Genomic DNA, 14,782 nt, shown 5'->3' on the forward strand with positions numbered 1-14,782 from the left:
CAAGAAGGGCAGTGCCAGTCTGGTAGGTGACCCTGGGGACGCAGGGAAAGGACTGAGGGCGGACCCCAGGCCTCAGGAAGCAGGACATGACTGGGCCTTGAACCCAGGTGCTGGGAGAGGCTCGTTCTGGCCTGCCAGCCCTGCCGCCTCTCCTGGGGACTGAACACACGTTTGGTAAAACACTGAGAGCTAGCCCCCTCGCACCCCCCAGCTGGGAAGTCTTCGCCTGGGCCTGAGTCCTCCGCACCAGTGCTGCTGCCCTGGCCTGGGCCGGGGGTGAGCAGGGCCTGCCCTGGCGTTCTCCCCCGGTGCTCCAGCTCCCACCCTTCCTAGTTCAGGCCCCAGGAAGAAGTTAAAAATAGTTAGTTCCTACATAAAAAAGAGACATAAACAGACTCCCTGGCAAAGGGCCGGTGTGGGGAGAGGCAGCTTTGTCTCTGCCAGGGGAAAAAGGGAGGGGTGGGCACTGGGAGGGGGACTGCAAAATAGTTTTTCTTTTAAAAAGTGCTTGGTAAGTTGGTTTTAAAGTGTGTGTCTATATCATGTACAGATATACACACTGACACTGTTCACACGCTTGCCGCCCACACGCGCGCGCACACACACGTACAGAATGTATACATATACAGAATCATATACATATACATACATACATACATATATATATATCTATCTATATATACTTTAAAAAGTCCTAGGTGAGCAGCAGGCCAGGCGGCCAGGCTCAGGGTCACGACGGGAGGGTGTGGGCCCGGCCTGGCTGGCACACGGGGCATTCGCCGCCCTCGGCACACAGCTCGCAGAGCACGGCGTGTTGGCACGGCAGTACCGCCCGGGTCTGCTCCTGACACTTAAGGCATTTCACCGACTGCATGTGGAACACGGCCTGCAGGAAGACATCATGGGCTCACTGGCATGCTTTCTGTTGCTAGCCCAGCCCCATGCTGGGCCAGGGGTCCCTGGACTCACTTCAGCCCCTTAGGGTGAGAAAACCGAGACCCCTGACGTTCAGCAGAGCCCCAGCTGACAAGAGAGGCAGGAGTGTGGATGGGGCAGCCCCGAGTTGCCTGCGCACAGGAGCCAAGTGGCTTGTGTGGTGTTCACATCTGTGAGGCTTCTGCCTCTGTTGTCTCATGTGCCTCGCAGGGGCCACTGGTCCCCCCCAGTGAGAAAGGGGAGAGGGCTGTGTGTGCCCGAGGACACATGGCCATGACCAGGGACTTGATCAAGGTCCACTGAAGAAAAGAGTGTTCTTTCCATGACACCAAGCCACCCCAGGACCCAGCCAGGACTGTTCTGGAATGCGTGCTTCTATAGAGAGAGTATCCAGGAGCCCAAGGGAGCGCAAAGGAGGGGCCAGGACTACCTGCAGCTCCAGTCAGCACATGCTCAGAAGCAGCAGGGTGGGCACTGACAGCCCCCTCCCTTCCCAAGGAGTTAGCTGCCATCCAGCCCTCCAGCAGGCCAGCATGCTGAGTGCCGCAGGCTCTCAGGAAGAGGGAGGCCACTGATGGAGTAGGCTTACAGTGCTCAAGAGGCCAGGTGCTGGTGTGCCCATGCCTGCCTGGGGCTCCCAGAACCCCGACTGACCTTGTCCACTTGCTCCAGGTGGGCCCGCAGCTGCTTCTGGAGGGAGTAGAGCGTGGAGAGCGAGAGGGCCTCCAGGTCGGAGAAAGCAGGCAGGGCCAGGGGCTCGGGCCCCGAGTGCAGCCGTTCCAGTTCCTCCTGCAGCTTCTTCACCTGCAGCTCCAGCGCGTCCCGCTGCTCCCGGGCCAGCTCACACTCGGCACCTGCCGCGCTGGCCCGCTCGCTGGCCTCCTCCGCCTCCTTCTTCCAGGCATCACAAGCCTGCGGGTCCAACACGCAGCACCTCGTCACAAGGGCGCCCCTTGCCCCTGTCCCCCTGCCCCCCTAGAGAGCATCTCCAGGAGAAACGTGTGGTCTCTTGGGTGAGGGCTGCGAGGGGCTGGGCTGCTGTCTGGGGAGGGCCCAGGGAGGAGGCGGATGCTGCCTGCAGAGAAGAGAGGTTTCAGGGCCTCTGCAGAACCCAGCAGAGCAGGAGAGCTTAGGCAGAGGCAGGCTCCCGGCCAGCACTTGGGGGTGGCTGGGCCAAGGCAGGACACAGGGCCCGTCCCAGAACCCTGGACAGGCAGAGCTCCTGGGGAAAGGAAGGGGTCCTGTGGGAACGGGCTGCACAGCACCTCACAGAGGGAGTTGGAGGCCTGGGCCAACTACCCAGGGCCCAGCCTGGCAGGGAAAGTCCTTCCACTGGGGAGAGCTCTGTCCTCACAGGCCCATGCCCGCCCTCTACCCCTCTCGGCTGGACCACCCCAAGGACTGGTGAGGTGGGACCAGTACCTGCTTGGCCTGCTTCCAGGAGTCCTCCCACTGCTTAATGGTACCGTTGGCTTCCTCGAGCTCCTGCCGAAGCCGAGCCAGCTCCGCGGCCCCCGGCCCTGACAGGAAGGCAGGGGATGTGCCTGGGGAGAAGCTTCCAGAGGCAAAGTGCTCCCAGATGCTGCTGTTCATCCCATTCAAACCTGCCCCAGGAGGAGGGGGTGTCAGGACTGGAGGGGCCTGGGCCCTGGCCCTCCTTGTCCTCAGTGCTGCTCTCACATTCTCTCACGGAATCCTCACAGCCCTACGAGGTGGGGGCTGCTATTACATTCGGTTTAGGGCAGAGGAAAGGAAGGCAGAGTGAGGAGTAACTTGTCTAGGGCTGCGGAACTAGAGAGGAATGGTGCAGGGATGTGGCCCAAAGCCTCGAGCGTGACGTCCACCACGCACTAGCAGGCAAAGGTGCTCTCTGAGCCAGGGTGCCCAGCCCAGTCTCCTCAGTGAACGCGGCCCCCACTTACCCAGAGATCCATGTGATGCCGAGGTCCCCAAAAACGTGTTTTCTGACTGGCTCAGGTGGCCCTGGGGCTGCTGCAGGAAGTGTGAGGAGAGGCTGACGGGAGGGGACGGGGATGCTGAGTGAAAGGAGGCCGAGCTGCCCAGGGAGCCTGGGATGCTCACGGGTGCAGAGCTCTGCAGCAAACTGCCACCTGCAGAGAAGTGGGAGTGAGGGAGAGGCCTCTCGGGACCAACCATGGCCAGCCGCCAGGAGCCCTCCCGTGCCACCTTGCCACTGCCCAGTACCGAGCGTGATGCTGCCCGGGGCGGGCACCGTGCTGTTATCAAAGGTCTTCTCCAGAGCAGCCACTCCAAACTCGTTCAGGTCCAGGTCATCCAGGGCAGACTCTAGGGACGGAGTGAGCAGGGTCTGCGTGGGCTCCGTATGTTCCAAGCACCAAGACCCACTGACCTCCACTGCCTGCTTCCTGGGGCCCTCAGCACCTCCACATTCGAGCCACACTAATCCACATTCCCTCGGGTCTCTTGGCCTTTGCTCCGTCAACACTCACGCTAACATCATCCAGGAACCAAGTCCCACTGCAGGGACCTTGCCTCTAGAGGCAGCTGATGTTACTGTTAATGTGTTTCAGCTGTGGGCACTGAGAGTAGGGGGGCCTCTGGGGCCTAGGTGGCTAGCTGGTGAAAGGTGCTCTACCAAGGCCCCTCCTCTCACATGAACTGGACAGGGAGGGCAATAATCGGGTCCTTCTCTGGGGAGAGAGTCTGTCTTCATCTTTGTCTCCTGAGCACCTGGCATAAAGTGGGCATAGGATTACTGAAAGAGACAGACCAGGAACTTTGAGGACAGGTGTGCAGGTTGTTCACTGCATGAGGCTGTCTAGTGAGAGAGTGCGGGGAAGCCAGAGCGCATGTGCCTAAGGTGAGGCTGGCCTTGCCCAGGGAAGAGGCGCTGCTCTGTGATTTACCCGAAAGCTCTCTAAGCCTTGGCCCGCTGTCCCTTTCGTTCAAAGAGCCCAGAGGCCCCACCCTCCGTCTCTCTCTCCTGGGCACTGGCTAAGGTGACTGGTGTGCTGGTTTGAGCCTCACTCTGGAGACCTGAAAGCCTTGAACTCCAGCCATGGCCTAATTACCTATGACCGACTCTACCGTGTCGCTGGTAGGGTAGAAGGGCAGTGCGTTTGCATTCATGCCAGGTACGCTGCTGGTGCCCGCAGGACTAGGGGGAGTAGCTGCCAAGCTGGAGGTGATGCTAGAAGAGATGCTTGAGGTCAGGGGGCTGCCCACAGGGAGGAGGCCCAGCACGTCCTGCAAGGAGAGAGTGAGGAGGCAATGGAAGGGCCAGGAGATGGTGGCGGGGTGGGGCCGAGAACCGGCCGCCCCAGCTCTTTCTGTCCCCACCCTAGACGGCCTTGCCCAACACCTGGTGGAGAGGTGACGGTACAGCGTCTGCACACGAAGACGCATGATGCACCTGGAAGCAGAGGGCTCAGGGCCTGATACCCCCACTGCCCCATTCATCAGCCCATCTAAGGGGGGCCCCCACACCCTGGAGCCTGCTGGGGTTCTGGCTGGACCTGAAGCTCCACCGGGGAGGAGGGCTGAGTGCTGTACCTGTTTGGGCTGTAGCAAAGGCTGCTCTTGACTTCTGGGCTCTAGTGAGTGGGGTTTTAATTTGGCCTGGAGAGAAAAGTCAGGGGACAGGAGGAGAATGTGGTTGGGGGACCCAGTCAGGAGTTCCCTTGGGCCCAACATGGCTCATAAAGACAGTAGGACACCAGACCTGTCGGCGTGCGTGCACGTACACTCACATCCCTGCCCTCCACCCCCAAGTCCTCTCCTCTCTGAAGACCTTCAAGCTCAAACAAACCCAGATTTCTCACCAGACCCACCTGGGACCCCTCCCATCAGCTGCTGAAGGCCTGTCACATTCCACACATCAGCACAGGAGGAAGAGGACTGCTGTGGGCTTAGAAGGCCTGGAGGTCCTCTACTCACTAACTCAGGAAGTCTACCCAGGTGAGCTCTTCCTGCTATCTGCGTCACCTGACTCAGCCTGGTCAGGGTGCGGAGAGGGCTCCTAACCCCCACTCCCCCCATGCTGGACTGGTCACCCTCCGGGGCTCTCCTGCACCCAAGGCAAGGCTGCCCACACTGCTGCTCCATGTCCTCACCTGGCATTTAAAGTTTTTCAGGTATTCAGCTCCCATCTGGTCCTCTCTCTCGAAGCCTGGAGCCTTCTTGTAGCTACCAGGGGCGAGGCCAGACTCCCCAGGGAAGACAATGCCCTCTAGGTTGGGGGGCTTCCTAATGGAGCCTGGGGGGGAGCCACAAAGGTTGGATGGACTGCCCAGGCTGCTGTTTCTACAGAGAAGCTGTGGAGAGGAGGAGAGTGGGCCGGTGGGCACAGCACAGGCCGAGCCAGGGGCCACCCCATCCTCTCCTCAGAGGGGCACATTCAGTGAGGGGCTCCCTCCAATTCTGCCATTGGGCAGTGGTGACTCCGAGGAAGCCCCGTTGCTTGTGAGGTGGGGTATGTGGCAAGGTGGCTTTGTCCTTTAACCAGGTCCAACCAGGCTGACCACTGGCAGATAGGAGACCCCTTTCAGGCTTCCAACAGAAAGCTTAATTAGCCCTCCATGTTCGGTCAGCTATCAAGCCCTCTCCCTACACGCAGGCTGAGAAGGCTTGGCACAGGCCTGGGCACACCCGCCACCCTGGACCTAGTGGGACAAGGCCCCAGGGCCCTGGGTCAGGCACATACGGTGCTGAGGTCAGGGGCGTGCGGGCTGGAGGGGCTCACAGGCACCGAGTCTCCGGCCGCGGACGGCATGTACAGGACGGGGCCCGACTGGGTAGGGCTGGACACAGCTGAGGAAGGCTGCAGGTCATCACTCAGGGGAGGCTCTGCAAGAGATAGGACAGGGGGTTGGCAGGCTCCCGGGGCTGTTCTGTCCCTCCATAAACTCAACAGGCCGCTGCCAAGGAGACCAGCATTCCCTGTGCACAAAGGGGAGCTTCCAAGTTCTTCCGCAGACAGCAGGTGCTGTGCTGACAATCTGTCCCCACACAAGGCATCTGCTCCACTTGGAAGATGAGGGAACTGAGGCTTGGAGAGCTAAGGGGGTTTCTCAGATGACACAGCCATGGAGCAGGAGAACTCGCCGGACCTGAGCCATGGCTCACTGCTCTGTGCTGCCTCAACCAGGGGGTTCCAGTGCCCATAACTGGGGGGCCAAAAACAGGCTTTCCCCCTTCCTCCACAGAGCTCTCAATTATGTCTGGCTCTAAGCCACATCAGTTCTGGGGGTGCCACACTCTGCTGGGCACTATGTCCACCTGCCCAAGACAATAAGCCCTGCAGCCTGTCTCAAGATTGTGCGGGCCCAAGGCTTTGTTGCCAATCCCGAAGAGGTGTGGGGAGCAGGATTTCCAGAGGGGTGACAGGACAATGCCAGCTAACGAGCAACCCTCTGTGTAAATGCAGCCAGTGGGTCTCCCCTGGTGAAGCATGGGCAGAGGGGAGGGCAGAGCTGTGGGCACAACATACGTTCTACGTGGGCAAAGGCGCAGAAGGGTCCGCGGGGACAGCTACCCGCCTGCTGCATGTCGTTGCACTTGGTGGATTTGTAGATCTGAGGAGACAGCAGGGAGAAACCAGCAGGTGGGTCAGGCTGAATGGGCGGAGTCCAGTCATCTTGTCCCCCATCTTCTCCCATCCCCCTCCTTCCCTAACCTCTCTCTACCACCTTCCCTCAAAGTCCAGAACTGGGAAATCACCTGCTGCCACCCCTGCTGGTTCCTGGGGTCGCTGGCCACCAGCCTTGGCCCGGCCTGCACGTGAGCAGCTCATGGCTGGAGCGAGCTGGGTTCACAGGCCCTGCTCTCTCTCCCTCCCAACACGATCCCCCAGGCACCCTGGGGTGGGATATCCGCTGAGTCTGACCTCCCACACTGAGGAGTGCTGCTCACACAGGGCACCCCGTCTGAGTGTCTACCTCAGGGCCTCCTGGCTTCTGTGGGACCAGGGCCAGTCTGTGCCCCTCTGTATAGTGCATGAGACAAGGGCACTGTTGGCCAGTGTGGGCTGGTGGGTCGGGGAGGCTCCTGGTTCCCTGGGCTCTGATCTGGGAAGGGCAGCTAAAAAAATATCCTGATGTCACTGGACTAGAACCCTAAGTGGCACAGAGCACAGAGCGTGCGGGTCACTGTGCAGGGCACAGCCTCCCACCAGGCCTGCAGACACAGAACCAGGGGCAAAGGGGCAGCTGCCGCATGCAGGCCTGGAACAGGGGGAGTTGCCAAATGAAGGTGCCAGCCCTTGCTGCCCACCACCTGTGCCCTGTTGCTCCAGCACCTTCTTCCAGGGCGGCCTCTGCCAGCATCTAGCTGGACCCTCCTCTCCTTTCTCCTGCTTCCCAGAGAGATGTCTGAATGCCTCTCTCCCCCAAAGGCCCACCTCCGGGTGGAACTGCTGCTCCGTGCGCGTGTGGCAATACTGACAGGCATCTCCATTCTCACACTTGCCAGGGTCTCCCCACTCGTCCCCGTGTTTCACATTCGGGCACGGAGACGACCTGGTTCAACGACAAAGTGGGGTCAAATGGCTGCAAGAAAGGTGAGAGGGGTTCTGGGGGTGCCACCTATTTCGTGAACTCTTGGATGGAGGAACCAGGTGTGGCCCGAGGCCCTGCTGTGGCTGGGGCGGCTCTGCCTCTCTGGCAGGCCTGGCTGTGCCATCAGGAACAAGCGTTTGTTCTCTCAGCAAGGCCCCGCCTGCCAAGCCCCAGTCACAGCCACACTCCACACAAAGCCTGGCCTTCCTGGCAGATGCCCCTCCAGGTCAGAACAGGAAGGACGGCAAAGACTGAGCAAGAGCCTTGCGAGCATGAGAGGGGGACCAGCACCTCGATGCTGGGCTGACCTTCACCTTCTGTCTCATGCCTGGGGGCCCTAAGAGACCCTGTCATTCCCGGAGCTGACTCCCCCAAACCCCCCTGGGGTCCCCTCTAAGCACCCGCCTGAGGCCCAAGAACCTGTATTTGTGCTTGCGGGGGCCCCGCCGCCGGTCCTTGCTGTTGTGGTAGTAGGGACAGGCGTAGCCCTGGCGGCACAGCCGCGGAGGCTTCTTGCACGGCTCCGTCTTATAGTTCCCCAGCACGTAAGCGGTCTCTGCATGAGGGACAGAGGCCAAGGTCAGGGGATGCGGCTGTGGGATTAGGAGTCAGGGAGGTCTCGGCTACTGGGCAGGGGTCCAGCAGCCGAGGCTTCTAGCAAGGTCAGTAGTTCATAGGCCCATGGGCAGTCTGTGGAGCCAAGTCAAAGGCTGAGATTCGCAAGTCAGGGAGAGAAGGTATTGCTCCGCAATGAGATTCCCGCAACTCACAGGGCCAAGAGGGGCCCACATGTGCTGTCTCCACCCCCATCCCAGGAAACCCGGAGGCACCCAGGGTGACAATGGCATGACAGCATGTCTGGGCAACGTCCTCGAGTCGTATGGTGTGCTATGAGGTAGCTGGGGGTCCCCTGGCAGAGACGGGGGGGCTGGCCCACTACATCTGCTTTCAACAGCTGCAGAAACACAGGCAAAGAAAAACTGTCCAGTCAGGGGGGGGGGTCCCTGGCACCTTGCCATCGAGGCTCCTCACTGAGGATCTTCTCTATCATGGCATGGCTTGCGGCCCCTGCCGACTGTCCCTCGATGCTGCCCTCCACGGTGGGCTGGCCGTTCTGCAAGGCCTCCATGGCCTGGAGCTCCCTGGAGGCAGAGGAGAGGACGGGACTCCGAGCTGGCACCAGCCCTCCGCAGGCCCTGAACCCACCCTGTGTCGGCAGCCGGGCCTGGCCTACCTGATGTCGTAGACGGGGGAGCGGAGGTCATGGGGCCCGTGGGCAAAGGCGCAGTGCAGGCCGTTTTTGGTGCAGTTGCCTTTGGAGTCTGTCTCGTGGATGCAGATCCCCGTTTTGTAGTAGCGGAGGTGGTACCTGCGCTCCGTGTCCCCTGTGGTCCTGTGCAGGAACGGGCACCTGGAACACGGCAGGAGGGTCACTCACCACGGCCCCGCCATGACCCAGCTGCTGGAGGGCTTTCACCAGAACCTGGATCAAAGAGATCCAGTGACAGAAGCCCTGCTGGGAGTGAGAACTGGCCTCCTACGTCAGCCTGCCCGACAGCCCACGTCCACTCAGAGGGCTGATGCCCTGGGAGAGACGCTAGAGGCTCATCCTGGAGACAGTGCTCCAGACCACGTCCTCTGAGAAGGAAGCTGCCTGCTCACAACACGGGTGCCCTGGGCCTGGAGGGGTCAGCTGACCTCTGACCTCTCTAAGAAAGACATGCTGGTGCCAAGTGGGAGGGGAAGCTGAGCCAGAACCAGTGGGAACTCCACCACGCCTGCCAGTCAGGGACAGGCCACCAGCAGGGCCAATACGGCCCTGGCTCTGCTACGAGCCTGGCTTGTGGACTCTGGCCACAAGCTGCCTTATGCCCTGTGCCTCTTGCAGGGATTGAACTCAGCTCATTGCAGTTGTGTCTGGCTCTCCAGCGGGTTCTCAGGGGCAGGCAATGGCATGGATGGGAAGCGACTGCTCATCTTTTTCCTGAGGCGTCTGATGGATCTGCCCACTGGAGAGGCACCAGCTTTGGGTCGGCAGTGCAATGTCCTATGGACTCCACCACCAGGGCTGGAGATAGGTGTGGGGAGTGGATATTAGGGCAGCAAGAAAGAGAACTCTGTCTAGACAGCAAGATGTGGTGGGACCTGTGTAGGGTGGTGGACCTGGAGGGGTGGGAAAGGGGAGTGTCTGGTCTGCCTGGTCAGGTTTAGAGGGATAGCTTTTAGGCTTAGCAAAGGTCAGACTGAAGTTTTCCAAAATCAGGGAAAGGGGAAAAGGGCCTGAGAGACCAGCAGCACCTGTGTAAGGAAGGGGCCGCTGCGAGGGTGCCTGGCTGCTGGGAGGGCAGCTCTACCCGGAAAGAGACGGGGGCTCGTGTGCGGGCGGCTGGGCACTCACTCGTCGCCCTCTGGGCAGAGGCCTGTCGCCTCGTCGTACTTGGTGCAGTAGACGTCGGGGCTGTAGTTGAAGGTGCCGTCCCGTCGGCGGATGGACCGGCGCCGCCGCTGGTTCACGAAGTGCCAGTGGAAGCAGGTGTAGGGCCGGTGCTGAGAGCATTTGTGCTGCACGAAGAGTGGGCACTGCTCCGTGCGGAACTCCTTCAGATACCTGCCGGGACCCGCACGCGCGGGCAGGGGCGGAGTGAGGCCCTTGTCTGCCAACCAGGGCCACCTGCTCTGGGGTGCCAGCCACATGGGGATGCCAGGCCTGGCTGAGGGTCACGGATCCACTCAGCATCAGGAGTCCTTCTCTGAGCTAGGCCCCGAGAGCAGGCCTGCAGAGCCCTCTTTCCTCCATCCCAGCCAGCTGCTCGCTGGGCTGTAGTCCTGACCACTGTGGGTTCTCCCAGCCCTCCCTGCAGCTTCCCAAGCCAAACCACTAATAACAGGCAAAGGGCCGCAAAACAGGGCAAGAGGCACTGCTTTCAAGTTTGCTGCATGCTCTTGGCCGCACAGAGCCACCTGCTCCATGAGGACAGCTGAGGCTCCAGGCCAAGGACCAGGGGGGCTTAGGCTCGTGGAAGACAGAGCTGAGGACAAGCTACTGCCTTGGTGCTGGAAGCCTGACTTTTTAGGCAGTCGGCTCAGAGAATGCCTATACTTTCTGCCTCTGCCTCCCCCAGTAGGTCCTGGACCATCTGGGTCAGGGTCTTGGCAAGGGATTCCTGTGAGAAGCACCCTAAAGTCCCTCCCTCTCAGCCCTGCGTGTCCCCTGTAGTGTCACCAATGAGCACCGCAGCTGCGGGGTTATTTATGCCCTGACTAACCTGGGGACTTGGGGGTGCGCCATCTGTCCTTTTGGCCTCCTGCCAAACTCATTTGTCTGTGTCCCTCTGCCCTGCATATATAGAACAGATGATGCACCCTCAAAGCTCCTCTCTCATGCCCTGCCCAGTGGAGGACCCCAGACCCCCTTCTCCCTGATAGAACAGCTCATCTGTTTCTGTCTGCTCCATGTGTTTAGGTAGGGGCTCTCTGAAAGGAGGATCATGGGATGGGAGGCGGGGGGAATGACACCAGCAGTCTGTTTATTCATTCTCGGGCCAACAACACAGGCTTGACAGAGGACATCCAAGGCCAGTGAAGGGGAAGACGGTTCAGAAGCTTATGTGTGGAACAGTGTGTAGAGGAAGCAGCGCTAACCGGAAGCCACCATCCAGCCTTAGAGGGCTGGGCCTGGGCCTGGAGGGCGTGGGACAAAGGCCACAGGATTGCCCAAGACAGCCTGGGCCAGACTGGCCTGCTGACAAGGGTGCAGGGCCAGGCAGGCTTTGTCTATGCCGGTGAGGTGTACCAAATGTTGGCGTGTGCACTGGGAGCTGATCTAGGAGTGAAGCTGTGCGGGGAGCAAAGTGAGGGCTCCAGAGAGAGGGTGTCCTTTGCCAGGCTGGTGTGAGGCTACAAGGGTGCAGATGAAGGAGCAGGTACCCATCCTTAAGAAGTACCCATTTTCATGGGAAAACATGTCAAATGTGGAGGGGAATGACAGCGTGAGTCGATCCAGTGGGAGGCATGGGGCAAGGGAGGAGAATGGGTAGGTCTCTCAGGGAGCTGCTAGTGGGCCATGAAGGGGACTGGGGCTCCTGACAGGAGGGCGAGTGTAGATGTGGCTGCCATCACCTGCGAGCCCGAGAGCCCCTCTACGCATGTGTGCGGTGGAGGCCAGTACGGTGCAGGGAAGCAGGTTTCCGACTACAGCTCCTGGCCAGGGGCATGTGGAAACAGCGGGCAGAAACCCAGGGGCTTCCCGAGGGCACTGGAACACAAAGCCTTTCTCAGTCTCTGCTCTGGCCGGTTAACTTTCAAGCTGCCCAAAGACATAAAGCATCTGCCCCCAGAATGTCTCAGCTGGACCCTCCTCCACATACTGACTCTTCAGACCCAGCAGAAACTAGCTCCAGGAACAGGAAGGGAAACGAAAGGTGTTCTGACATGAGGACGCTGAGCTCGGGGCCAGGAGCACAGAGACGAGTGTGACACCAGTTCAGTCAGAACTCCAGATAAAAGATGAAGGCGGTTTTGGTGGAAGCGCAGACTAAACACCACACGACTGCCCTGCACAACTGCTCCAGATGCCTGGTGTCAAGCGACACCCAGGGAGATGGGCAGAGGATGTGGTGGCCCCACGTTGGGCACAGTCTGCCCTCCTGGGTGAGAGGCCTCTGAGAGCAGTGGTCATGCTGCCTCAGGACACAGTGCCATGTGCAGACTGGGCTTTTCAAGGCCTCCACCTAGCAGGGGTACCACCCATTAGGGGAAGAACAGGGCAGCAAGCACCTTGTGTCTTTAATCGTTAAGTCCTTTCCTTCCATCCTCATTGCCCCTTGTCAGGGACTTGGTAACTTTTAAAAAAAATTTCATTATTTTTTATTAATTTTATTTATGTATATATTGTTAAAATCTTTTTCTGTGTGTGGGTGTACCATCAAATCAGATTTGACAGGAGGAGATTACTGCCCCTCCTTCCCCAGCAGAGGATCTGGTGGATTAGAACCATGTACCTCTGGGACTGCAGTGCAGCTTCTTGCCACTAGGCCACCAGAGCTCCCAGGGACTTGGTAACTTTTAACAAACTAGTCTCTCTTCAGCCTCTGCCCACCCTTTCCATACCATAAAGTGCTCATGATTCCACCTAGAACCCAAACTGAGTTCTCACTTTATTGCTTAAAAGCTTTCAGTTCAAAGGGAGCTCTGGTGGCCTAGTGACAAGATGTGATGCAATTCTGAAGGTGCATGTTTCGAATCCACCAGATGCTCTCCTGGAAGACAGGCAATCTCCTCCTGTGCCAGTTGGATCCAACCCGATGGTAGAAATAAGGGGAAAAAAACCCACCTTTTAGCTCGACCTCATCACACCCCCAACAGCACCCTCTCAACAGTGACCTCCACCCGGTTTCTGAGACTGTAAATCGTAATAAGGAAACTGCCCATCTTTGTCCCTCAGGGTAACTAGTGGATCTGAACCACTAGAGATGTGTGGCCCTTCGGTAAGCTGCCTAACACTCAACAGACTGCCATCAAACTTCCACCTCCAGCAGCTACAAAGCACCAACCACTTAATTCACCAGAGCCAACAGACATCCATGCCCACGACTGCCCACAACTGCGACTATGGGGTGGGACTGTTATTATCTGTCATTCTGGTCACCAAGAATCAAAACTGACTCCAGGGCACCGCCACCGCCTGGCTTTCCACGGTCCACACACGCAGCCCAGCCAGCCCAGCTCTCTGGCCTCACTTGTCTCGATGCCCCTCCATTCGGGCAGAGCTGCAGGCCACAGTGTCTTGGAAAATTCCCTGCTTTTGCTCATGAACCCATTTCCTTGCAGAACTCTTTCAAGGCTCATTTCTGAATGAATCTCTTGAGGTAGCCCTTCCGTGAAGCCTTCCTCGATGGCCACTTACCAGCCACATCACCCACACACCTCCCCCTGCCCCTGTTCCTGCCCAAGTTATCCTCTGAATTTTTAGACATTTTGTATGGCCTTTACTCTGAATTATGTGGTGACGACAGATTTCCCATTACTGAACTGTAAATCGTCTGCTGGCAAGGTTTTAAGAAACAAGTGTGCTGAACAAACACATCCAGGTACTAAAAAGGAAAGCTCACAATGCAAAGCCACCCACCCCACAGATGTGAGGGCCTAGAGTGTCTGTGGGGGGGTCCTAACTCAGCACGCAGGTCTGCCCCATCCTGTTCCAGAAACGCCCCTTCCCAAGAGGAGCGCCTCCCAAGGACCCTGATAAGCAAAGCAGGCCAGACACGGGGCCCACTGAGACAGAGAAGTCTAACCTTTCACTGCTGGCCACCTGGCCCTGCACCATCACCCCTAGAAACCACCTGGGTGCTACCAGGCAGGTAGCAGCCGAAGGGCACTGGAGACACCACTCTTCCTTAACCACAACTGAAAAAAACTGGAAGTTTTTCAGTGGGAATGCACAACTCTGATCCGTCGTTCCACTTCAAAGTTTGAAAGCATGAAGACCCAAGACCATCCACTCTTCAAACGAGTCAGCTCTCAGAATATGCAAGAAGTCTCTCTGGGTAGACTCGACCCACCTATCTTTCTGTTAACCATCCGCAGTGCCCAGGACTGCCAAACGCTGCTGTCAGGGGAGCAGGCCTGATAAGGAGAACTGGCCCAGAGGGTAAAGAGCTTCACTGCCCCTCCAAAGGCAGGCAGTCGGCCTGATGCTGAGGGAGAAAGATGAGCGATACCGTCCTGCGAGGTTGACTGTTGTACACCAAGTCAGAACTGACCCACAGCTGAGTCTCCAGCAGGTTTTCTGAGGCAGGTAATTGCACGGAGGTAATTGCCCATTTAACCACATGCCTTCTGGGTTGCAGTGCAGCTTCTTGCCACTAGGCCACCAGAGCTGAGGTTTATAGTCTCTGACCCAGCTGAGGGGTTGGTTCTGACTCCACGGTAGTGAGGTAGTGAATCTATCAGCCTCTCTGCAGGAGAAAACAGTCTCCTCTCTATAAACTCTGATAGCCTCAGAGACCCGATGAAGTAACGATGAGTTGTAATCAACTGACAGCAGTGTTGCTGGGGTATATATGTATTTGTGTGTGTGTGTGTGTGTATGTGTGAAAGATGTATTGTGATGGCAAAGTTGGCTGTTAGGGACCTCTCAAGTACTGAAGAGCGATGGTGTCTCACTGGAGACTAAGATGCATCTGATAGAGGCCATGGTCTTTGCAATCACTTGTTAAGCGTCAGAGAGTTGGACAATAACTATTGATGATAAAAGGAGAATTGATGCCTTTGAGATGTGGTGTTGGAGAAGAGTATTGAGGGTACCATGG

At 58.4% G+C, this 14,782-nt stretch overlaps 1 protein-coding gene across 1 annotated transcript in view; it reads right to left on the minus strand.

Moving 5' to 3' along the window:
• Positions 1–730: 730 nt before the first annotated feature.
• The window catches only part of UNK (unkempt family zinc finger), a 31,784-nt gene continuing 17,732 nt past the window's right edge, over positions 731–14,782 (minus strand). The window contains exons 2-16 of the mRNA XM_006886368.1: positions 9,871–10,080; positions 8,707–8,883; positions 8,484–8,614; positions 7,893–8,028; positions 7,316–7,433; positions 6,407–6,491; positions 5,621–5,763; positions 5,031–5,231; positions 4,471–4,536; positions 3,990–4,164; positions 3,142–3,243; positions 2,859–3,047; positions 2,359–2,540; positions 1,591–1,848; positions 731–886 (exon numbers count right to left, since the gene is read on the minus strand). Coding sequence (XP_006886430.1) covers positions 731–886; positions 1,591–1,848; positions 2,359–2,540; positions 2,859–3,047; positions 3,142–3,243; positions 3,990–4,164; positions 4,471–4,536; positions 5,031–5,231; positions 5,621–5,763; positions 6,407–6,491; positions 7,316–7,433; positions 7,893–8,028; positions 8,484–8,614; positions 8,707–8,883; positions 9,871–10,080 — 2,329 coding nt within the window. The remainder of the gene's footprint in view (positions 887–1,590; positions 1,849–2,358; positions 2,541–2,858; positions 3,048–3,141; positions 3,244–3,989; positions 4,165–4,470; positions 4,537–5,030; positions 5,232–5,620; positions 5,764–6,406; positions 6,492–7,315; positions 7,434–7,892; positions 8,029–8,483; positions 8,615–8,706; positions 8,884–9,870; positions 10,081–14,782) is intronic.

The sequence above is a fragment of the Elephantulus edwardii genome, unplaced genomic scaffold (genome assembly GCF_000299155.1).
Source record: "Elephantulus edwardii isolate Elephantulus edwardi_28Jun2011 unplaced genomic scaffold, EleEdw1.0 scaffold00048, whole genome shotgun sequence".
NCBI lineage: Eukaryota > Metazoa > Chordata > Mammalia > Macroscelidea > Macroscelididae > Elephantulus > Elephantulus edwardii.